Below are 23889 nucleotides of genomic sequence, written 5' to 3' on the forward strand. Positions count from 1 at the left end.
TGCACCCTTCCTTTGAGCCGAGAGGATGCTTACTGGCCAAGAAGCTGTCTTGGGTTTAGCCCATTGCCCGTAATCATAACCCCTGTAAATGGGGCCCAGTGTCCACCGTAGAGTTTTTCGGGTGCCTGAGCTGCTTCTGGAGCAAACTTGCACTGATGGCCGGTCCCTCAGCCAAGGCCTGCTTCCACTTTGCCCAGAAGGGAACAGAAAAGCAGTGGCCGCTTATGACCAAGGTAAGCATCTAGGGCTTTCCCTAAACCCTCTTTCCAGATGCCTCTCCATCCTTCAGGAGGAAACACCACCCTCCTGGATTGTTTCTCGACATATAAGTTGGGACCCTGGGGCCGGCCCCGAGAATGACAGGGAATCAAAACCATGTGCCGTAGCTACCGGCGGGGCAGGGGAAGCTGAAATGGAAGGACCACATGAGACCAGGGGCTTGAGACCAGCCTGGCAACAGCAAAAGCCTGTCTAAAACAAGCCCAGCTTCTTGGGTGTGGTGGGCGCTCAAAGGCAGGTGGGGCCATACCAGCAGGATGAGGAAAGCAAGATCGTGAAATGGGGGGTAAAGGTTCACTCTAGAGACGGTGGTGAACCATGACAGCTAGGAGCTACCGCGAAGCCAGTGAGGACTTGTCATCCAGGAGTGACCCACACAAGCCTAAGATGTCCTGTTCTCACCTGCCTCTCCAACCAAGTCTACAGGGAGAGCACCGTGCCTCATCCTGCCCACTCCAGTTCGTTCCGGAGTGTTGTTAGGGGCAGTGATCTGCAGCTCCTGCATTCGGTAGTGAACTTCCTTGTGTGAAAGTGCTAATAAGCTTCCACCTGATGCTGTCCTGGGAACCCCTCATTCGGTCATGGTTAAGGGACAAGATGCCATGTGCTATGGCCAAACAGGAAGCCCCTCTACTCTACCTTGTGATGGAAACCAGTTTACTTGCCTTCCCACTGCAATGGGGGCTTCCCTGATACTTCCAACCTGATTCCACTCAGAATCGCCACCTCAGCCTCACTTACCACCAAAGCTAAATGGAAGGTATGTGCCATTATACCAGCAGGGAAAGGCCATGTGCTCAGAACAAGGTAATCGGTGCAGGTTTGGGGGCTGTTCCTGGTGAGTTTCTCTGCCCCAGGGAAGAGGGGGCAACATGCCCTGTGAGGCTGTGGCATTCCAGGACTCAAGGAGCCAACTGTCCTACAGCTGATGCCAGCTCCAGTCCAGTGTAGGGCTCTAGGTAGGTGACTGAAGGGACTCTCGGGTGGTCTGGGATCCCCATACACGCACTGCATGCATTCATCCCTTTGTTCAGCAATCCCAGCAGGGACCTGGGACCCCACACTGAGAATCACCACCTTCAACCTCACTATCAGGCTGGAAAATGAGGGAAGGCATGAAGCCCCACTCAGGAAAAAATACCAGAACTCTCCAGTCAGTAACCACTCCCCACCATGGCAGGGTGAGAATGCATACAGGGTGCTCCCAGTGGTCTGCAGAACAGAATGAAAGGCTGGGCTAGGAATGGCCTTCCTGGATGTGGACAGGGTGTCTGTCCCATGCTCCTCTAGGACCCATCCCAAGTTCCCCGTGCAAAGACACCTGCAAGCCAGGTATCCCTGGCAGTGACTTTGCAAAAACACACTGACATCAGCAGGGCTATACCCAGTTTGGAGGGGAAGGGTGTGACCAAAAGACCCTGGGTTAGGTGCTGGCAGAGTGAGGGTGTGGTCCAGAACACCAGGCTCACAATTGTGTCCTATTGTTTCCCATTTCTCAGTTTCTTCATATGTAAAATGAGCGCATACATCCAAGCACTGCAGTCCATGGGACTGAGTCACCCACCTAAGTGTCAGGTCCTGGGAGCCATGTTCTTGGTCCCCTGTGGGGAAGCAAGGGTCTCGCCCAGGGTACCTGTCCTTGTTTCTATTCGTAGACTTTCCCTTCTAAGTTTCCACCACTCACTGGTGGTCTACTCTAGTAGTCTATCTTGTTCCCTGTACCAAGCGGGAGAATCCCACAGAAATCCTATCAGCAGAGTACCCTCCCATTGAAAACATGGGGGTGGCACATCCTGGTGGCATAAAGACAAGCTTTATTGAGCCCCTCAGCACTAGTTCTCTTTCTCCTGCACAGTCTTGGTTCCCCGGAGGCGTCCAGTCCGACGGGCAGCAATGAGACCCACTTTGCGGCCAGCAGGGGCATCTCTGCGGATGGTGGAGGGCTTGCCGATGTGCTGGTGGTTGCCACCACCAAAAGGATGCTCCACAGGCTGCAGGTAGAGGATGGCTTTAGAATGAGGGTGAGCCAACCTCCTTCAGGAGGGCTTGAGCAGGATCAAGAGTCCTGTGACTACAAACCATGACCCACTGTGCCTCCCATTGCAGATCCCCCTCCTGCAGGGACACTTGTGAATAGAACTTGTCTACCCAACTGTGTGGCCACTGTATCTTGAATACTCAATCCTGCATTTCTGGGTTACTTACATTCATGGCCACACCCCGTACTCGTGGCCAGCAGTTCCTCTTTGCCTTGTATTTGTGGTAGGCCCGGCCAGCCTTCAAGATGGGTTTGTCAATTCGGCCACCTCCAGCCACCACACCTGTAAGGGAGATCAGGTACCTTAGGGAACCTCCAGTCAGTTAGAATACCCCCTGCCGGGTCCTTTCCAGGATACCCACCTCCCCTCAATCTCTTGTCACACACCTTCACACTACTGCATCCAACTACCTAGCAAAAAGCCCACTTGTCTCCTTAGCCCCTTGCACCTTGTAAGCTGACATCCAGGTTCTTCAATCCACTTTGGGCAGGCAAACCAAAGCCTTCACCTACATCACCTAGAACACTGGCTGATCTCCAAGCACAGGGAAGCACCTCTCTCACCATGTTTTTTTGTTTGTTTTTTTTTTGAAGCGGAGTTTCGCTCTTGTTACCCAGGCTGGAATGCAATGGCGCGATCTCGGCTCACCACAACCTCCGCCTCCTGGGTTCAGGCAATTCTCCTGCCTCAGTCTCCTGAGTAGCTGAGATTACAGGCACGCGCCACCACGCCCAGCTAATGTTTTGTATTTTTAGTAGAGACGGGGTTTCACCATGTTGACCGGGATGGTCTGGATCTCTTGACCTCATGATCCACCCGCCTCAGCCTCCCAAAGTGCTGTGATTACAGGCTTGAGCCACCGCGCCCGGCTCTCTCAGCATGTTTAAGACATCAGGCAGGTCACTCAACCTGACACAGGACACTTGATCCGGCCTGTTCCATCTCAGCTTTGCTTATTCCTGGAACACACTCTCAATCTCAAAGACTCCCGTGTGACGCCAAGTTCATCACAAAGATTCCAAGATGTTCCCAAACTGGAGTGAGTTAACCTAGACTCAAATCCTTTTTCGCTTAGTAGGTGTCTTTGAGAAAGTCACAAATCTCTCCCTACCTTCTCTGAAAAGCCTGTTAACAAACCGTATGCAAGTACAGCAATCAGGAAGCCTAGGTTATGCCAGAATTGAATTCAAGCCCCAGGTGACTTCATCCCAATCTCATTCAACTCCACAATAGCAGTAAGGCAGGTAATGTTGTGTCCACTTTAGTTATGACAACTGAGACTACGGGATGAGCTCAAATTTCCAAAACCCAAGTTTTAAAACAATGGATAATCGAATTCCAGGGACCAGGTCTAGCCACTGGCTGTCCACAGGCGCTCAGTCTGTTCATTCACAGCCCTCAGCATCCAACTGCTGCCTGGTACTCACCAACCACAGCTCTGTTGGCTGAGGAGATAACCTTCTTGGAGCCAGAAGGCAGCTTCACACGGGTCTTCTTGGTCTCAGGGTTGTGGGAGATAACGGTGGCATAGTTCCCAGATGCCCGGGCCAGCTTGCCACGGTCTCCAGGCTTCTCCTCTAGGCAGCAGACGATCGTACCCTCAGGCATGGTGCCCACAGGCAGCACATTGCCAATGTTGAGCTGAGCTGCAAGGGGAAGCAGCATCAGGCGGTCAGCGGAGTAAGAAGCAATGCGAACCCACTCGCTCTAGGCAGCCCGCTAAGTTGCCAGCACAGCATTCAACATCTAGCCTCCCGGTACAGCTCTCTGGACCCCCACCAAGCTCTCGCCTGAGAAGTTCCTACACAGGTTTAGGGCTTTAACTCCTTAAACCCCTCCTTTCGTCCCCACCCCGACATTCCTTCCCCGCCGCGATGCTAACCCTTCTTGCCACAATACACGAACTGGCCCGTATGAATGCCCTCGGCAGCAATGAACAGCTCCGTCCGCTTCTTAAACCGGTACGGGTCCCGGAAGACCACCTTGGCAAGAGGCGCGCCGCGGCCTGGGTCGTGGATGATGTCCTGTGGGCCGAGGTGGCGTGAGTGTGGCGTCGCGGCCGGGTGTCCCGTCCCCTCCCGCCCCGCCCTGGCCGGCGCTCCGCACCTTCACGATGCCCTTTATGTAGCCGTGCCGCTCGGCGAAATCCACGGCGCGCAGGCGCGCGGCGCCCTTACGGTGCTTCACGTGCGCGCGGAACACAGACCCGGCACCCTTCCTCTGTCCACGGATCACGCGGCCCATGGCGACGGGTCCTGGGGGCGGCTCAGTTAGCGTGTCCGGGCGGCCCGGGCACCCCTGCCAGCCCGGCTTTCCGGGACCCCGCCCCCGAGGCCGCCGCGCCCACCACCCGCTACGCTCTCCGCGGGCGCGCGCGTTGGCACCCTCCCAGGAACACCGGCCTGCGTCTCCGCGCGCCTCAGGGAGGAGGATGGCGGCGGATAGTGCCGATGCCGCAGGGCCGCAAGCACAACCTACCTGCTCCCGAGCGTGGCCGAAAGAGGAAACACGGCGTTCGCGAGCCGCCTTATCTTCCGGGGCGGGGCCCAGAGCCGCGACACCTTCCGGGTGCGCCACGGCCAGCCGAACGTGGTGCACGCCGGGGTTTGTAGTCACCAGCGGCCGCAGGCCCCGCCTACTTCGCTGCCTGGGCCCCCGACCAGGCGCAACGCGGAGTCCTGGTGTGCACGGGCCCAGAAGGAGGGCGAAGGCATGCTAGGTCTTCACAGGGGTCTGGAGAAGGACAAGTGTTCTCTGAGTGGCCGAGGAGGCGCCGAGTGGTTGAGTGACCTGTCTAGGGTGTCACAGAGCGACCCACTCCGGGCTACGGGGTCCGGGCTTCCCAGCTTTGCCTGGTGAGGGGCATCCGTGTAGGCTGAGGGGGTTCTTGCTGGTGCAGAGCAGGAGATGGGCAGGGGAGACGCGCGGACCCACTTGTGGAACGTCGTGGTTTGCAGGTGGCAAATGTCCGTCTTCCTGATGAACGGGCGCTCCTGGACGCGCCCTTGTCCACTGTAGGCCCTTGGAGAGGTCGGACGTCGAGGAGAGGAGCCCGGGGATCCTTGCCAAAAGTGGGGAGGCCAAGCTGTGGGGTCCCAAGGGCGAGGAAAGGGAGGGACTGGGTCACCTGCTGCGGAGAGGACGGATATCGGGAGACTGGACCGTACCCTGAACAGAACCCTGTGCGGGAGAGGTGGCTGGAGGGGCTGTGGGGGCCTCCACAGCTGGAAAGAGCCTGGCTGGAGGTGTCCAGCGGCAAATGCTGTGGGAAGGAGCTTCGCAGAATCGGGCCCCTAACGGGCGAGACCCCGAGGCCGGGGGCGGGGAAGAGGTTGTTCAGGAGAGAGTCCTTGGCTGAGTGAGCACTGTCGAGCACAGGCGGGGCCGTGGATCAGGAGGCAGCAAGGAGGTGAGGGCAGGGGCCCAGTGGGCAGGAGAGACAGGAGAAGGTGAGGGGTGACCTGTCGCCGCTGCTGCTCACAGGGGAGAGGCGGGGCTACTGCAGGAGGCCCTCCCTAGGGTCGGCAGGGGGATTGAGGAGGAGCTAGCTGCCAGGTGGGGACTGAGGAAGCAGCTCAGCCCACAGCAGGGCGAGGGGCTGAGGGGCAGGACTGGACCTTGGCGGTAGGGTGAGGGGTTCTGGGGTCAGCCCAAAATTGGCCCAGGGGCTCAGCCTATGCCTCACTCCTGAACAAGTCTGCTTCTACTCCAGAGGAGCAGGAGAGTTGGGTGTGGGATAGAGGTGAGAAGAGTGCTCGGACACAGAGGCTGTCTCATGGGTCTCTGTGATGACATGCAGCTACCAGGACCCTAGGTGCAGCCAGGAGGCTGACCGGGCCATTTTAAGGCTCGAAGAGACATGGCCCTGCCAGCATGCACCCCAGTCCTGAGGACTGTATCACGGGGCTTTATTCTTCACGTGAGGCCACCCAGCCTGGCACACAGCAAGGCTCTGCAGTTCTGGGTCACTTGACAGCCACTCCAGGCAAGGCAGCAAGCACTGGACATGGAGTTTTCCAGCCTTCTGGGGTGGAGCCATCTTTCTTAGGCCAGGATTAGGCCCTCCCCCACACAGTGCCTCTGCTTGTTCTGGAGGCCTGGCCTCTCGGGCCATCTGAAGTCATCCCTAACCTGCTTTTCAAACTTTATTCTTAGAAATTCTTTATTTTCCTTTGAAATTGTTCTCAAATATTTCTTGTCACATACATGCAGGAGTAATGTGGTATAAACATGAAAAACTGTGATCCTCTGTCTTGCTCAGCTTGGCTCCCCTCCCCCGCCAGCATTATCTGCCTGCACCCCCCAACCCCCACAACTGATGTGTCCTCCTCTGCCTGCCCCACCAGGAAGAAAAATGATGGTTCCTGGTCTGTCTTGTGCTCAAATCTGACCCTGCTCCCAACCAGCTATAGCTCTGGATGAGTCCCTTACCTTCTTTAGGCCTCATAGCTTCTCCCAGGGTCGGGTTGCAATTCAGAGGATCTGAAAACCTAGAGTTCGTGAAACTATCTCTATAGAGGTGAGTGGACATTTTTCAGCACACAAAGTTTCTTGAACTGTTTCTCCTACTTCCATGATGGTTTCACAACACAGTTTAGTGGCTAAAGAATATGTGACTTGAAAAAAATTATTCAATTAAAAAAAAAAAGTGTGATTTGGAGCCAGGTCTGTGGGTTGGATCCCAGCTCTGTTAATTAAGAGATGAGACCTTGGCCAGACACAGTGGCTCATGCCTGGAATCCTAAAGTGCTGGGATTACAGGTGGGCAGATCACCTGAGGTCAGGAGTTCGAGACCAGCCTGACCATGGAGAAATACCATCTCTAGCTTGAGATCTGAGGCAAGAGATCGAACCATTGTACTCCAGCCTGGGCAACAAGAGCAAAACTCTCGTCTCAAAAAAGAAAAAAAGGAAACGAGACCCTGGTAAATAACAGGGATACTATGCTCTGCTCATTTTAGTATGGGAACAGTAGTATTTTGATAGGATTCTCATGAATTAAATTAGTAAATAGAAAGGGCATACAAATGTGTTTACAAAAATCACAGGGCTGTTAGAAGTCACGGAGTGGCCACCCTTGGGTTCAGACAGGAGAGGTGGTCTGAGAGTGATCAGAGGGAGCAGCAGAGACACTTTAATATTCCAGAAACTGGCCAGGTGAGGTGGCTAACGCCTGTAATCCCAGCACTTTGGGAGGCAGAGTCGGTGGATCACCCGAGGTCAGGAGTTCAAGACCAGCCTGGCCAACAGGGTGAAACCCTGCCTCTACTAAAAACACAAAAATTAGCCGGCGTGGTGGCGGGCACCTGTAATCTCAGCTACTCGGGAGGCTGAGGCAGGAGAATCGCTTGAGCCGAGATCACGCCACTGCACTCCAGCCTGGGCGACAGAGCGAGACTCCATCTGAAAAAAAAAAAAAAAAAAAAAAAAAAGTCCAGCCGAGCAATGTCATACATTTATATAAGAGACCGGCCCGGCCTGATGCCCCAGCTCCGCCGTTCCTGCGGGTCCAGGAGTCGATCCCGCGCCCCGCTCCCCAACCCCGCAGCCCACCCAGGTCCGGGGGGAAACGGAGCGCCGAGAACGTTACCGCTCTTCCTCGCCCCTCGGGTCTGGGACTGAGACCCGGTCTCGCCCGGAATCCCCGACGCGCGCCCCCAGCTGCAGCCCTAGCGACGGCCGCGCGGCAGGAGCTAGAAGGCGTCTAAACTCGAGCGCCATCGAGGCGCGCGGTCTTCCAGGCCTCCCAGAGCGGCGCAGCGGCCGTTTCCGGGGGCGGGGCCGGAACTGGAGCCCGAGCGCCCGGCGCCCTGCGCTGTTCCGGAGAGTCAGGGTGAGGCGGCCCAGGGTGAGTTGGCCCCGGCTGCGGGGCGGGGACTGGGAGGGATGTGTGGTGTCCTCGGAGCCCGGCCTGGCAGAGGCTGTGGCCCCCGCAGGGACTGAGCGGAGCTCGGCAGGGAGCGGACCTGCAGCCGGCACTGCCGCCTCTGCTCGCCTTGGGTCCTGAACCTTTCTTAGGGCGAAGGGTCCTGCGCCTCGGTCCATGCCGGCTGTGGTCTGGGGCGTGCGGCGGGGTCCCCCAGACCCGCTTCGCCGACCCGGACTGTTGCTCAGAGGCGAGGCTGCAAGCGGGAAGCCTGGCGAGGTGGGGTTGCTTCGGAGCACCAGGCTCTGCCACGAGGTCTCCCGCCGGCGGGCTCTTCCCGGCGACGCGGTTCCCCGCAGCCGTCATTCACCCTACGCAGTTTTGCCCTCTCCACGGGTTGGGGCGTGAATTGTAATAGAGGTGAGACGTTAGTGTAACAGGCAATAACGCAGCAAAATAACTTTTGGTTTTGACAAGGGCCATGCACAGCATAAACCAAGGAGATAAAATTGTGAGAGGGTAGCTTTGGCGGTCAGGGCGGCTCTGTGAAGAGTTAACAAACTGAAATCTGCGACATAGTGAGCAGGGTGCCCCGGGTCCCTGAGGAAGAGCGTTTATTGTACGTATGGAAGGAGGCGACCCTCCTAGTCTTCCAGACCCCAGTTAAATATTACTTCCCCCAGTAACATTTCTTGTGGTCCTCCATCTAAATGAGCACCCTCCTCCCCTTGACATTTTCTCTCTCAGCACTTGAAGCAACAGCTTGATCTGTTGTCATATCACTGTGCGATTACCAGTGCTGTTTAATCTGACTAAAGATTTATTTCCTAATTCCAAAGATATAACTAAAAGCAGGTTTTTTTTTTTACCCTCTAACCAGGACATGCACTCCCCAGATGTGAACAAAGAAAAAACAACAATGGTAACTTACCCCCTCCTGGTCCAACCCTAGTCCCAGGTTGCAGTTCTTACCACAGTGGAGGGCGGTATGTGTTGAGGAGTCAGAGGGTCAAGTCTTCTGGCAGCCTCGTGCCCTGAGATACTCTGGTTGCCTTGGTGGGGTGAGGACAATATATGTGGCAATTGCACTTGCCCAGGTAGGTCCTGCCACAGACTGCCGTGGACAGACATCGAGTGGGGGCTCTGTTTTTCCATGCGTTTGCAGTCCGAGCTCTTCGTTCATGGGTGACTTACAAGTCTGTTTGACCTTCCCCCATCACCCTTCATACCCTAACATGTCAAAAGGACTCTACTGCCAAATATCACTTCACAGCATTGTGACTAAGCAGCCGTCTTCCTTCTAAACGCACACTTTATTATTACTTATTTTGGGAGAGAGCCTCACTCTGTCACCCAGGCTGGAGTGTAGTGGCACAATCTTGGATCAATGCAACCTCTGTCTCCTGGATTCAAGCAGTTCTCCCGCCTCAGCCTCTCAAGTAGCTGGGATTACAGGCATGTACCAGCACACTCGGCTAATTTTTGTATACTTAGTAGAGGAGTTTCCCAATGTTGGCCAGGCTGGTCTCAAACTCCTGACTTCAGATGATCTACCCTTCTCATTCTAAAGTGCTGAATTACAGGCATTAGCCACCATGCCCGGCCTCTAAACACACACTTTTTGTCAACTGATGCCTAATGGGAAACGTCTCTTTACAAAGTGGCAGCTACTTAGAGGGCCCCAGCTCTACAGAAAAGGGTACCCCTAGAGACCTTCACTCAAACACAAGAGCTCAAGTATCTGTTGAAGGGAAAGAGTGAGGAGACCAGCGCCTCATGCCTACTCTGTATACGTCTGGTTAGAGCAAAATTACTGTTTTGTTTTGTTTGAGACAGGGTCTTGCTCTGTCGCCCAGACTGGAGTGTGGTGGCATGATCTCAGTTCACTGCAACCTCTGCCTCCTGGGCTTAAGGGATGCTCCTAGGATGGCTGAGGTCATACCATTGCACTCTGGTCTGGGCAACAAGAGGGAGATTCAGTCTCAAAAAACAAAACAAAAAAAACTTAAATTAGAAAAACAGAGGCCAGATGCGGTAGCTCATACCTGTAATCCCAGAACTTTGGGAGACCGAGGCAGGAGGATCAGTTGAGTCCAGGAATTCAAGACCAGCCTGGGCAACATAGTGAGACCTCATCTCTAATAAAAATTTTTAAAAGTTAGCTGGGCTGTTCCAAAACATCTGTGAGCCTGCGGAGTAGCCATGATGAGCAAAGCTCACTCTCCCAAGTTGAAAAAAAATTATGGACAAGAAGTTATCATTGAAATTAAATGGTGGCAGATATGTCCAAGGAATATTGCGGGGATTTGATCCCTTTATGAATCTTGTGGTAGATGAATGTGTGGAGATGGCGACTAGTGGGCAACAGAACGATACTGGAATGGTGGTAATATGAGGAAATAGTATCATCGTGTTAAGCCTTGGAACCAGTATATAATGACTGTTCAGAGAAACCCATGTACTCTCTCCATAGGGCCTGTTTTACTATGATGTGAAAATTAGGTCATGTACATTTCATATTAGACTGGTGTTTGTTTTTTTTTTTTAAGACAGGGTTTCAACATGTTAGTCAGGCTGGTCTTCAACTCCCAACTTCAGGTGATCCTCCCGCCTTGGCCTTCAAAGTGCTTGGATTACAGGTGTGAGCCACCACGCCTGGCCTAGACTTTTTGTTAAATAAACTTTTGTAATAGTTAAAAAAAAAAAAAAAAAAAATCAGCTGGGTGTGGTGGCATGCACCTGTAGTTCTAGCTACTCAGGAGGCTGAGGTAGGGGAATTGCTTGAGCCCAGGAAGTTGAGGCTGCAGTGAGCCGAGATCACACCACTGCACTCCAGCGAGACCCCTGTCTCAAAAAAAGAAAAGAAAAATAGGAGAAAAACAGGAACCACTGGTAATTCTATGAGCCAGAGAGAACTAGGATTTTATGCCACCAGGTTTATTTTTCTGGTTAGTCTGCTTGTTTCATGTAGCAAAATGCAAGAATGTTTTCTGATGTTCCCACAACATGGTTTTATTGGTTGCAGAGTCACCCATTGTCAGGGATCCCTTTGTTCATTTCATAAATCCTTTCTGAGCACTTGCTGTGTGCCACAGCCTTCCTCAGGCCCCAGAGGTACAGACTAGAGGTCTTGCCTAATTGGAGAAGGCAGATAAGGAGCAAGGAATTTAACTTATCTTATGTCAGATGGCATAGTGCTATGGTGAAAAATAAAACCAGGAGTGAGGATAAGGAATTACCAGGCAGTAGGGGAGGTGGCAGTTTTAAAAAGGGTGGTCACAGAAGGCCTCTTTGGAAGGTGACAGCCAGCAAACAAAGGAGTGGGTGGGCAGGTCTTGGATGCAGCTTCTCCTTGAGACGTAAAGGAGGTGGCTGATGTAGTTGCCGCAGCATCTCACCCTCTCCTGTACCCTTCTGGATCTGGAGGGGCCTTTTGGGGGCAGTAGGGCCTTAGGCCTGGACTCCTTCCACTTACAGCTGTATGTTCCCTCAGCATGCACTGTCTTTAGCACCTGCTCCTCCACAAAGGGTACCCTGGAATGGTGATGACACTTCCGATGCCTGGACTCCAGGTGAGCACCCCCTCAGAGCCTGTCTGCTGCCCCAGGAGACTGCTTCGCCCCAGCCCCAGCTTTTCAGCTCTGAGAACCTTCCAGGGAGCCTCACACCCACCCACATCACAAGATGGAGTCTGCAAGCCAAGGACGGCCTCCTTCCTCTATGGCCAGGCCTCACACATGGCTCTCCTAAATCCTTCCTGGCTTTAGGCAGAAGTGGGCTTCCTGGGGCCCCTGAGCTTCTGTGCCCAGCCGCTGAGGGCAGGATCTCTGTCCTTTCCCAGTGCCAGTCTCCTTCCTGGTGTGAATAGTCAGCCCATCCCCCTCTCCTGATGCTAACTTGCTGCTGGTGTTGGAAATTGAGACCCAGAGGGTGGGGATGCCCCCACAGTGCAGGCGCTCCTTCCCCAAATCCCTGATAGCCTGTGGAGAGGGGTGAGGCCAAGGTTGGGACCTCTTTCCTGGTAACTCTTTCTCTCCCTCCCCCAAATTCAGTTTTCCCCTCTTCCTCTCTGGGGTTCTGCTGAGGACGAGGCCACTCATTCAGGGGGTGTTGGGCTGCCCTGTCTCTGCTGGGCCCTGTGGACGCAGCAATGCCCAGCAAGGAGAGAGGCCTCTAGCAGATCACCCAAATGTTCCTCATCTGCTGGGTTCTCGCTGAGCCTTTGACTGTCTGGATAGCAGAGTATGTGGTTGCAGGAGGCTGTTGTGTTCGAGGATGTGGCTGTGTACTTCACGAGGATAGAGTGGAGTTGCCTGGCCCCCGACCAGCAGGTACTCTACAGGGACGTGATGCTGGAGAACTATAGGAACTTAGCCTCGCTAGGTGAGGGCTTCTGCCTTTGGTCCTGGGGCCGGGAGGTGCTTCTATGTTCGGTTCAAAGGGAAGTTGGTTCCATTTCAGATTCGCAGTCTGTCACATTTTTGAGGGGAAGCTGGAGCCTCCCCAAGGAGCCCCTCTCTGCTTCCTGCTGGGCATCTGCTGCCCAGCCTTAATTCTCTCCTGGGGCAGGCCCCCCCACCTCCTGTTGGCCACCTAGCTGCCCCCTTTTGGGATAGTGGATGTTCTTGCACCCATTCCAAGCCCTTGTGCTCCCGATGGCCTCCAACTGGCGTCCTCCCTCCTGTATCCACCCCAAGTCCTGTGTGCTCCCAGTGGCCTCCAACCGGGCACCCAGGCATCCTTCCTCCCTTCTGCACTGACACATGCTGCTTTCCCTTTCTGAGCTTAGGCTTTCTTGTTGCCAAACCAGCACTGATCTCCCTCTTGGAGCAAGGAGAGGAGCCAGGGGCCTTGATTCTGCAGGTGGCTGAACAGAGAGGGGCCAAAACCAGCCTGTGCACAGGTGAGTGCAAGGCCCTGGAAGGCCTGGGCTGCTGCCACACTGCAGGGCATGTTGTGTGGCTGCCAGTGCGTCCTGGCCTCTGTGCAGCTCTGTGCAGGTGTCCTCTTTGACAGTGGGGGCCGTGTGTGTTCAGCTCCTCACAGCAGGGCCAGACTTACTACTAAATGCCTTGCTTGTACTTCTGAGGTCAAAAGTAGCTTAAGCATGAAGACCCAAGTGCGTGTTTTCCACCTTGGTGACCCCAAGGCGTCAGGGGCCTGGTCTGTGCACACAGTGGGCACTACCCTTGGGTTGCTTTTATTTTCTCAGTTCCTCATGACCCATGTGCCAGGGACTGAGCTCAGGGCAGTGGAGGCTGCAGAAAGAACCTTGAGCTGGGGAGGAGTCCCTCAGTCCTAGAGGTCTGTGCAGGCACCTGCCCTAGGCACCTGCCCAGACATGTTTGCTGAGTGAATGAACCCTGGGTGAACTCTGAAGGAGAGACAAGTAAAGAACGTGGCTGTGGGATGAGGTGCAATCTGCACCTCCTGCCTGGCCTGTCTTCCCTGCCAGACCTTGGGCCTCTCCTGTGGGCTCCCCCTGAGCCAGCCTGCCACAGTGCTGCAGCCATTATTAGCCTCTGTACCCTTCTCACCTGAATTCTGATTTTATTTTTATTTAATTATTTTGAGATGGAGTTTTGCTCTTGTTGCCCAGGCTGGCGTGCAATGGCGCAGTTTCGGCTCACTGCAACCTCCGCCTCTCAGGTTCAAGTGATTCTCCTGCCTCAGCCTCCCAAGTAGTTGGGATTAATAGGCGCCCACCACCACGCCCGGCTAATTTTCATATTTTTAAGAGAGATGGGTTTTGACCATGTTGGCCAGGCTGGTCTCTTACTCCTGACCTCAGGTGATCTGCCCGCCTCGGCCTCCCGAAGTGCTGGGATTGCAGGTGTGAGCCACTGTGCCCAGCCTAAACCCTGATTTTAAAACTTCTGGCAATAATTTCTCAAACCTCCCTACACCTCTAACAAAGACTGTCTTCACTTGATTGTGGTATCATTTCAGTGTAGGTATTTATTGAATCATGGTGTACAACAAAAGTATATGCAAGTTTTGTTTTTTGCTTTTTTGTTTTGTTTTTTGAGACGGAGTCTCGCTCTGTCTCCCAGGCTGGCGTGCAGTGGTGCAATCTCGGCTCACTGCAACCTCCACCTCCTGGGTTCAGGTGATTTTCCTGCCTCAGCATCCTGAATGGCTACAGACACACACCATCACACCTGGCTAATTTTTGTAATTTTTTAGTAGAGATGGGGTTTCACAATATTGGTCAGGCTGGTCTTGAATTCCTGACTTCAGTTGATGGACCTGTCTCAGCCTTTCAAAGTGCTGGGATTACAGGTGTGAGCCACCAGGCATGGCCTAGGGTTTTTGTTTTGTAGTCTCACTGCTTTGCCCAGGCTGGAGTACAGTGGCTGGATCTCAGCTCACTGCAGCCTCAGGCTCCCAGGTTCAAGCAATTCTGCTGCCTCAGCCTCCTGTATACAAGTTTCATTTGTCGTTTATACCTCAGTAAACCTGGGTGTCGGGGGAAGACTTGGCAATAAAAAGGTTCTGTCTTCAAACAGTAAGTTCGTTTGTGAGTATAGAGGCTGGATCGTCCTTCCGTTTTCTGTTCCTTCTCGCAGATTCCAGGATGGAGGCCGGGATCATGGAGTCTCCTCTGCAGCGAAAGCTCTCCAGGCAGGCAGGACTCTCAGACACGGTGTGGGGGTGCCTCCCTGAGGAGGACCCCGCACCACCCCACCCGTATAGTGGTCCTGAGGACGGGTCAGAGAAGCAAACCCCTAGCCCCGGGGCTCCGGAGCGCAGCGCCTCCCCAGGGGTTCTGCAAGAAGACCTGGGCCGGCGCATAGGGAGCGCAGCTCCTCGCTATAGGTGCGCATGCGGCAAAGCGTTCAGATACAACTCCCTGCTGCTCAGGCACCAGATCATCCACACTGGCTCCAAGCCCTTCCAGTGCACGGAGTGTGGGAAGGCCTTCAAGCAGAGCTCCATCCTGCTGCGGCACCAGCTGATCCACACCGAAGAGAAGCCGTTCCAGTGCAGCGAGTGCGGCAAGGCCTTCCGGCAGAGCACGCAGCTGGCTGCCCACCACCGCGTCCACACCCACGAGCGGCCTTATGCGTGCAGCGAGTGCAGCAAGACCTTCAGCCGCAGCTCCCGGCTGCTGCAGCACCAGAAGTTCCACACCGGGGAGAAGGCCTACGAGTGCGGCGAGTGTGGCAAGGCCTTCTGCCGCAGGTTCACCCTCAACGAGCATGGCCGCATCCACAGCGGGGAGCAGCCCTACCGGTGCCTGCAGTGCGGGCAGCGTTTCATCCGGGGGTCCTCGCTCCTGAAGCACCACCGGCTGCACGCCGAGGAGGGCCCCCAGGACGGTGGCGCGGGGCAGGGCGCCCTGCTCGGAGTGGCACAGAGGCCACAGGCAGGGGACCGGCCCCACGAGTGCCCGGTGTGCGGAAAGCCGTTCCGACACCACTCCCTGCTGCTGCTGCACCTGCGCCTGCACACGGGCGAGAAGCCGTTCGCGTGCGCAGAGTGCGGCAAGGCCTTCGGTCGCAAGTCCAACCTCACTCTGCACCAGAAAATCCACACCAAGGAGAAGCCCTTCGCGTGCACCGAGTGTGGCAAGGCCTTCCGCAGGAGCTACACGCTGAACGAGCACTACCGGCTCCACAGCGGCGAGAGGCCGTACCGGTGCCGCTCCTGCGGGAGGGCTTGCAGCCGCCTGTCCACCCTCATCCAGCACCAGAAGGTGCACGGCAGCGAGCACCGGGAGGACATGGAGGGCAGGCGGGCGCCGCGCTGGGCTTCCTGATGACGGGGGCGACAGTCCGAGGATTCACACGGGAAGCCTGACACAAGCAGGCGCGGCCCCAACGCAGAAGTTCGAATCTCATGTCCTGAAGGTGCAGCAGTCTTGAGAAGAGGCCAGCTCTTACCCGGAGCACTCGGCCTCTTGCTCCAGCTGGGCAGTGGGGAGGGAAAGGGCACCTAGTGGCCCATGGTGTGGCCTCAGGAATCAGCATCAGCCACCATTTCCTGGGACCTTTGGGAAATGTCCCGGAGCTGGCAGAAGTGAGGGAGGGAGGGGCAGCTATGCTCAATCCCCAGAGAGCAGAGCAAAGGGGACGCCATAGACACACATGCAGCCTGGCATAGCCAGGTCTCAGCACCAGGCCCTGCGTGGTGGTGAATTTCAGGTGGTGTAAAGCTGATTCACAGGATAGAAGATGCCTTAGTTGGCTGCCATGTGTCCTGCCTGTAATCTCATCACTTTGGGAGGCTAAGGCAGGGGGTTTGCTTAAGACCAGCCTGAGCAACAGGGTGAAATTTCTCTACAAAAAATTTAAAAATTAGCCAGGCATGGTGGCATGTGCTTCTAGGTTGTAGTCCCAGGTACTTGGGAGGCTGAGGTGGGAGGATGGGTTGATCCTGGGAGGTCAAGGCTGCAGTGAGCTGTGACAGCACCACTGCACTCCAGCCTGGGTGACAGAGTGATACCCTGTTTTTAAAAAAAAAAAAAGAAAACGCCAAAAGAAAAAAAAAACCTCAATGGCTGGTGGAGCATTTATTTATTTATTTATTTTTAATTTATTTGAGACGATCTCTCAGCCAGCCAGCCTGGAGTGCAGTGGCGCAATCATGGCTTACTGCAGCCCTGCACTCCCAGGCTCAAGAGTTTCTCCCACCTCAGCCTCCTGCATAGCTAGGACTAAGGTACACACCACTGCATCTGGCAGCTGAAGCATTGTTTCTGAGTGTGTGAGGATATTTTGTTGGACTCAGTGAAGATCTGCCCTCAGTGTAGCCGAGCACATCCAGTTGGTTGGGGGCCCAGATGGAACACAAAGAGAGAAGAGCAAATTCTCTCTTATCTAGAGGGAGACACTCATCTTCCCCTGTCCTTGGACATCAGGACTCCAGGTTCTTCAGCCTTTGGACTCAAGACTTGCCACAGAGGCCTCCCAGGGCTCTCTAGCAGTCAGCCTCAGAATGAGAGTTAAATCACTGGCTTCCTTGGTTCTCCCACCTTCTTACCTGGCCTGAGCCACACTAATGGCTTCTCTGGGTCTCCAGCTTGCAGACAGCCTGTGGGAGAATTTCTCAGCCTCCATAAGTGTGTGGGCCAATTCCCCTAATAAATCCACTCTTCTGGCTGGGCTCGGTGGCTCAAGCCTGTAATCCCAGCATTTGAGGAGGCAGAGGTGGGAGGATCACCTGAGGTCTGGAGTTCGAGACCAGCCTGGGTGAAACCCTGTCTCTACTAAAAATACAAAAGTTATCTGGGCATGGTGGTGGCTGCCTGTAATTCCAGCTACTTGGGAGGCCGAGGCAGGAGAATCACTTGAACCCGGGAAGTGGAGGTTGCAGTGAGCCGAGATTGCACCACTGCACTCCAACCTCGGTGACAGAGCAAGACACTGTCTCCAAAAAAATAAAAGAAATCCCCTCTTCTAAACTCCATTATTGGTTCTGTCTCTCTAGAGAACCATACTACACTCTGCCCTGCCGAAGCCAGGAAGAAAGCCCTGCCAGCTCAGAATGTGGGCCAAGAGAGAAGGGGTGTGGCTAGAGGGAGAGCTGGTTGAGGTGCTGCACCGTCTTGGCCACACTGGGAGCACCTTATCACCCCTAACAGATGAAGAGAAGGTGAGGGAGGATTGAGTTGCTGGCCCACTGGTGTGTCAGACTCCATGGTGGCGCTGGGAACATGCAGGCCGGTCTCCTCCAAGGCTTGGTGCTCCCTCGGCTGTGCACCCACCGCCCGTTCCTGGGGCTGCAGAAGGAGCCAGGAGAAGCCTGGCCCTGGCAGGGCACCAAGACGGGGAGGGCTGGATCCACCTCTCCAGAGAACAAGAACCCTGGGCAGTGGCAGGGACATGATGGGGGAGGCTGAAGGCTTGTCCCTCAGCATCCCCAACATGGAGCTTGTAAGTCTCCACCATGGGTAGAAAAGCATGAAGTCAGGGCCAGCCTGGGAAACCCAGAGCTGTGCCAAGATCCCTTTCACCTGGGGCAGCTGTCTTTTCCTTTTCATCGTCACTGGGTCCCATCACCTGAAACTCCCAGCAGGTGCCTCTCCGAGTCTTTGCCCCATGCTGGAAACGGATGTGCAGCACACACCCTTTACACGCAGGAATAACACCTTTGGGGATCCGGGGTTGCTGGTGTCTCCAAGTTCCCCTCATCCAGGCATCAGCACCCAAGGTGGAAGCAGGTCATGGCATGCCTGGCCCAGCCGCAGGCTGAGTGCAGATCTGTGGCGAGTGTGGGATCCAGCCCAAAGCACAAGCCAAATGCAGTCCACCAGGTCGAGTGGGCAGAGGCGTTGCCAGCCATGGAGGTCTCCAGCTGCCAAAGTGGCACCAGAAGAGCCCTGTGACATAACTGGACCCACTCGCAGCTTCTGTTGCTCTTCCTAGCTATTTCCACAGCATCTAGGATAGGTCCATCTCTTGACATTCTAATGACAATCCATTTACTCTGGATCCCGTTCAGAACCTGGACTCCGCTCACTTTCCCAGACCCCTTATTGCTGGGTCATATTCACAGGTTTCTCTGTCTATTCCCGCTCCCTATACCAGCTCAAGTCCACTCAGCTTCTGAACCTCTATTGTGCAGCACCTGAGACAAGGTGGGGAGAAACTACTGACAGTAAGCTCAGCCAGGTGCAGACTGGAAGCAAAGCTAGTGCCGCCCTCTTTTGGGGCATTTCTGGTCACTCCACTCTGCTGGGAGGGTTTCGTGTCTCACCGAGAGACCCAGGCATAGACCTGGGCTGCTACTTTCTCTCTTCCTGTTAGGTGGATTCCCTCCACCGTGACCCAGACCCAACACCTCAGCCTTCTCAAAGCTGCACTGCAGCAGTTTTAGCCAGAGCAACTGGGTGAGATAGAAATAAAGGACATCCGGCCGGGCGCAGTGGCTCAAGCCTGTAATTCCAGCACTTTGGGAGGCCGAGGCGGGTGGATCACGAGGTCAAGAGATTGAGACCATCCTGGTCAACACGGTGAAACCCCGTCTCTACTAAAAATACAAAAAATTAGCTGGGCATGGTGGCACATGCCTGTAATCCCAGCTACTCAGGAGGCTGAGGCAGGAGAATTGCCTGAACCCAGGAGGCGGAGGTTGCGGTGGGCCGAGATCGCGCCATTGCACTCCAGCCTGGGTAACGAGCGAAACTCTGTCTCAAAAAAAAAAAAAAAAAGAAAGAAAGGACATCCAAATACTTATTTCCAAATGAGGAAGCCAAATTGTCCCTGTTTGCAATTCAACAATATTTTATATACAGAAAACCCTAAAAGCTTTATCAAAACATTCTTTAGAATAAACAAAGTAAAGTTGCAGGATACAAAATTAACATACCAAAACCAGTAGTATTTCTACATACCAACCACAAACTACCAAAAAAAGAAACCAAGAAAGCAATTCCATTTATAAGCTAACAAAAACAAAACCTGGGAATAAATTTAACCAGCAAGGAAAATTATAAAACACTGATGAAAGAAATTAAATAGGTCACACACACACAAAATGGAACGTCATCCCATGTTCATGGATTGGAATAATTTGGTGAAAATGACAATACTACCAAAAGTAATTTACAGATTAAATGCAGTCACAGCAATAGGGAAAAAAAATCCTGAAATTCATATAAAACCACAGAAGACGCTGAACAGCCCAAATCAATCCTGAGCAAAAAGAACAAAACTAGGCTAGGCGTGGTGGCTCACACTTGTAACCCCAGCACTTTGGGAGGCTAAGGTGGGCGGATCACCTGAGGTCGGGAGTTTGAGACCAGCCTGACCAACATGGTGAAAACCCATCTTTGCTAAAAATACAAAATTAGCTGAGCGTGGTGGTACATGCCTGTAATCCCAGCTACTCAGAGGCTGAGGAAGGAGAATTGCTTGAACCCAGGAGGTAGAGGTTGCAGTGAACTGAGATCATGCCATTGCACTCCAGCCTGGGCAACAAAAGCAAAATTCCATCTCAAACAAAACAAAACAAAAAATGAAGCTGGAGGCATCACACTACTTAACTTCAAAAGAGTACAAACTTGGCTGGGTGCAGTGGCTCATGCCTGTAATCCCGGCACTTTGAGGGGGCTGAGGTGGGCAGATCACGAGGTCAAGAGATCAAGACCATCCTGGCCAACATGATGAAACCCCGTCTGCACTAAAAAATACAAAAATTAGCTGGGTGTAGTGGCACGCGCCTATAGTCTCAGCTACTCAGGAGGCTGAGGAAGGAGAATTGCTTGAACCTGGGAGGCGGAGGCTGCCGTGAGCCGAGACCAGGCCACTGCACTTCAGCCTGGCAACAGAGCGAGACTTGGTCTCAAAAAAAAAAAAATATATATATATATTTATATATATATATATATTACAAAGCTGTAATAAAACAGCATGGACCAGGCACAGTGGCTCATGCCTGTAATCCCAGAACTTTGGGAGGCCAAGGTGGGCAGATCACATGAAGCCAGGAGTTCAAGACTAGCCTGGCCCACGCAGCAAAACAACATTTCTACTAAAAATGCAAAAATCAGCCTGGCGTGGTGCACACCTGTAATCCCAGCTACTTGGGAGGCTGAGGTGGGAGGATGTCTTGAACCCAGGGGCACAGTTTGCAGTGAGCCAAGGTCGTGCCACTGTACTCCAGCCTGGGAAACAGAGCGAGACCCTGCCTTGAAAAAAAAAACCCAGAAAACCCAGCATGTAATAACCGCACCCCCAAAACAAACAAACAAAAACCCAGCATGTTACTAACATAAAAATAGACACATAGACCAATGGAACAAAATAGAGAACCCAGAAATGATTCCATGTATTAGTCAACTGATTTTTCAACAAAGGTGCCAAGAATATTCACTGGGGAAAGGGCAGTGAATGGTGCTGGAAAAACTGGAAATACATTTTGAGAATACGCAGAAAAATGAAACTAGAAGCGTATCATGTCTGGGCACAGTGGCTCACGCCTGCAATCCCAGCACTTTGGAGGCCGAGCTGGGCAGATCTCTGAGGTCAGGAGTTTGAGACAAGCCTAGCCAACATGGTGAAACACCACCTCTACTAAAAATACAAAAATTAGCCAGGTGTGGTGGCACACGCCTGTAACCCCAGTTACTCAGGAGGCCAAGACGAGAATCGCTTTAACCTGGGAGGTGGAGATTGCAGTGAGCTGAGATCATGCCACCACACTCCAGCCTGGGCAACAGAGCTAGACACTGTCTAAAAACAAACAGAGGCCGGGCCCAGTGGCCAGTGGCTTACACCTGTAATCCTAGCACTTTGGGAGGCCGAGGCGGATGGATCACCTGAGGTCAGGAGTTTGAGAGCAGCCTGGCCAACATGGCAAAACCCTGTCTCCACTAAAAATACAAAAATTAGCTGGGCGTGGTGGCATGCGCCTGTAATCCTAGCTACTTGGGAGGCTAAGGCAGGAGAATTGCTTGAACCCAGGAGTGGGTGGAGGTTGCAGTGAGCTGAGATCATGCCACTTCACTCCAGCCTAAGTGAAAGAGTGAGACTCTATCTAAAAAAAAAAAAAAAAAAAAAAAAAAAACGAAAAACCTGTCTCTCACCATATACAGAAATCAAATCAAAATAGATTAAAGATTAAATACATAAATGTAAGACATGAACATATGAAACGACTAGAAGAAAACATTAGGGAAATGCTTCAGGACATTGAATCTGGGTAAAGATTGTTTGGGTAAGATCTCAAAATCACAGGCAACAGCCAGGAGCAGTGGCTCAATGCCTGTAATCCCAGCACTTTGAGAGGCCGAGATGGGTGGATCACGAGGTCAAGAGTTCAAGACCAGCCTGGCCAACATGGTGAAACCCCATCTCATAAAAACAAACAAACAAAAAACACAGGCAACAAAAGCTAAAATAGATAAATGGGATTACATCAAGCTAAAAACCTGGCGGGGACACTGTGGCTTACGGCTGTAATCCCAGCACTTTGGGAGTCCAAGGCAGGTGGATCACGAGGTCAAGAGATGGAGACTATCCTGGCCAACATGGTGAAAACCCGTCTCTACTAAATATACAAAAATTAGCAGGGCGTGGTGGTGCATGCTTGTAGTCCCAGCTACTCGAGAGGCTGAGGCAGGAGAATTGCTTGCCTTAAAAAAAAAGAGAAAAAGAATAACCGGAACATATAAGGAACTCACACAACTCAATAGCAAAAAAGTAATAATAGTAATAATCTGACTTTAAAATGGGCAAGTGATCTGAATAAACATTTTATAAAAGATGCACAAATGGCCAACAGGGGCCAGGCGTGGCGTCTCACGCCTGTAATCCCAGCATTTTGGGAGGGGGAGGCGGGTGGATCACTTGTGGCCAGGAGTTCGAGACTAGCCTGGCCAACATGATGAAAACCTGTCTCTACTAAAAATACAAAAATTAGCTGGGTGTGGCAGTTTGTGCTACAGCAGAGCCAGAGCCTCCATCTCCAGGACCTCTGTGCCAGCCCTCCTTCTTGTGTGCCCAGCAGCCACCACTGCGGTTCCTGAAACCCCAGTCCCATGGTTGCTCTGGCACTCATGGGTCTCTGTATGGCATGGTGCCCAGGTGGGGCCGGCTATCGGCCCCAGCCCTCTGTGAGGTGGGTGCTGTGGCTCTTGGAGGCTCCTGGCTCCTAGTTTTTTGTCTTCCCAACCTTCTGAGCTCCCAGGCCCACTCCAAGTTGTGGTCTGGCCTATGGCAGCGGGGCTGTGGCCACCCTGTTCACACCCACCCGCCTCCGCTGGGGTCCCTTGGGAGCATTCTCTCCAATTTCTGGCTGGGTGAGGGTCCAGGACACCTCCCCTCATTCCACCAGGGAGATCAGCTCAGGTGGGGGGTTAGGAATCCTGCTTGAGGAATACTGTCCAGAGGCCTGGAGTGAGCCTGGGGTGGCACAGCAGGCAGAGCCTGAACCAGGGGATCCTCTCACACCCAGCTAGCCAGGCGGGCTGCCCACAGGACACTTGAAGGGTGGGAAGAAGCTGCCAAGATCTCATCCCTGGAGATGCGCAATTGTGGCACACGCCTCCAGCCTCTCTTGATTTGGCTGCTAGAGAAAAGCAAATTCTGTTTGTGGTTGTCATCATGCAGTCCTAAACAGAAGATCACCACAGGGAGAAGTGATGTCCTCTGTACTCTGATGGGTGTGGTATGGGTGAGGACTGTCCAGAGGGCCCAGGGCACCTTCAGGGAACACCCACAGCACCCTCCACCTGATGCTTACCTCACCCTTTCCCACAGGAACCCAGTGCCCTCCTGGCAGTGTCCTTTCCTCCTCAGCTCACCCATCAGGCACTGTTCCTCCCTAGGTGTCCTTTCCACTGCACAGAGGCTTGGACCTGGCAGTAAGTGAAGTAAAACCTGATCTCACTAAGACATTTTGAAACCATGCACCAGGGAGTGTGTGCATAGATTGAAGAAACTTTTGTTTGCGGGGCTCCATCCCTGCTCTCCAGGGTTGCCCAAGCATTTGGGGCCTTGATCCTGGAGAGGATGCTCCCTCCAGGGCTAGCTAATTCCCAGAGACAGCAAACAAATACTCCCCTTCCAGTGCACTTCTTCTTCTTTTTTTGAGACAGAATCTCACTCTGTCGCCCAGGATGGAGTGCAATGGTGCAATCTGGGCTCATTGCAGCCTCTGCCTCCTGGGTTCAGGGAATTCTCCCATCACAGCTTCCCAAGTAGCTGGGACTACATGAGTACACCACCACACCCGCCTAATTTTTTTGTATTTTTAGTA

General features: G+C 53.5%; 2 protein-coding genes and 1 long non-coding RNA gene across 9 annotated transcripts; 2 read left to right on the forward strand and 1 right to left on the reverse strand.

The window, feature by feature from the left end:
* Window positions 1-2073: 2073 nt before the first annotated feature.
* On the reverse strand, window positions 2074-4887 carry RPL8 (ribosomal protein L8). Its single transcript, XM_032256860.1, has 6 exons — window positions 4797-4887; window positions 4425-4573; window positions 4201-4342; window positions 3746-3964; window positions 2485-2600; window positions 2074-2270 (listed from the first exon to the last, which is right to left on the reverse strand). The coding sequence occupies exons 2-6, from the start codon at window positions 4560-4562 to the stop codon at window positions 2112-2114; spliced, it is 774 nt and encodes a 257-aa protein (XP_032112751.1). The 5' UTR covers window positions 4563-4573; window positions 4797-4887; the 3' UTR covers window positions 2074-2111.
* LOC116535637 lies at window positions 2599-3902 on the forward strand. Its single transcript, XR_004262299.1, has 2 exons — window positions 2599-2884; window positions 3197-3902. It is a non-coding gene; the product is annotated as an uncharacterized LOC116535637 (long non-coding RNA).
* A 1861-nt stretch (window positions 4888-6748) lies between the features above and the next one.
* ZNF517 (zinc finger protein 517) lies at window positions 6749-16363 on the forward strand. Of its 7 annotated transcripts, none has more exons than XM_032256825.1 (5): window positions 6749-6837; window positions 11678-11756; window positions 12441-12567; window positions 12974-13087; window positions 14754-16363. In XM_032256825.1, exons 2-5 carry the CDS (start codon window positions 11724-11726, stop codon window positions 15944-15946), a joined length of 1467 nt encoding a protein of 488 aa, XP_032112716.1. In that variant the 5' UTR covers window positions 6749-6837; window positions 11678-11723; the 3' UTR covers window positions 15947-16363. The 7 variants fall into 7 exon arrangements, with proteins under 7 accessions (XP_032112716.1, XP_032112727.1, XP_032112708.1 ...); XM_032256817.1 differs by lacking the exon at window positions 6749-6837 and adding an exon at window positions 8115-8166; XM_032256850.1 differs by lacking the exon at window positions 6749-6837 and adding an exon at window positions 8115-8166 and having other exon boundaries at window positions 12995-13087.
* Window positions 16364-23889: the final 7526 nt, after the last annotated feature.

The sequence above is a fragment of the Sapajus apella genome, unplaced genomic scaffold (genome assembly GCF_009761245.1).
Source record: "Sapajus apella isolate SASKATOON/1434 unplaced genomic scaffold, GSC_monkey_1.0 scaffold3, whole genome shotgun sequence".
NCBI lineage: Eukaryota > Metazoa > Chordata > Mammalia > Primates > Cebidae > Sapajus > Sapajus apella.

What these genes read in the sequence shown, in the direction of transcription:
- RPL8 (XM_032256860.1), bottom strand. Translation starts at nt 4,562, where the DNA reads ATGGGCCGCGTGATCCGTGGACAGAGGAAGGGTGCCGGGTCTGTGTTC. An exon ending in CGTGTATTGTGGCAAGAAGG is followed by an intron (nt 3,965 to 4,200) that starts GTTAGCATCGCG and finishes TTCCCCTTGCAG; the next exon opens with CTCAGCTCAACATTGGCAAT. An exon ending in AGCCAACAGAGCTGTGGTTG is followed by an intron (nt 2,601 to 3,745) that starts GTGAGTACCAGG and finishes TCTCCCTTACAG; the next exon opens with GTGTGGTGGCTGGAGGTGGC.
- ZNF517 (XM_032256825.1), top strand. Translation starts at nt 11,724, where the DNA reads ATGGTGATGACACTTCCGATGCCTGGACTCCAG. An exon ending in TTCCGATGCCTGGACTCCAG is followed by an intron (nt 11,757 to 12,440) that starts GTGAGCACCCCC and finishes ATGTGGTTGCAG; the next exon opens with GAGGCTGTTGTGTTCGAGGA. An exon ending in CAAAACCAGCCTGTGCACAG is followed by an intron (nt 13,088 to 14,753) that starts GTGAGTGCAAGG and finishes TCCTTCTCGCAG; the next exon opens with ATTCCAGGATGGAGGCCGGG.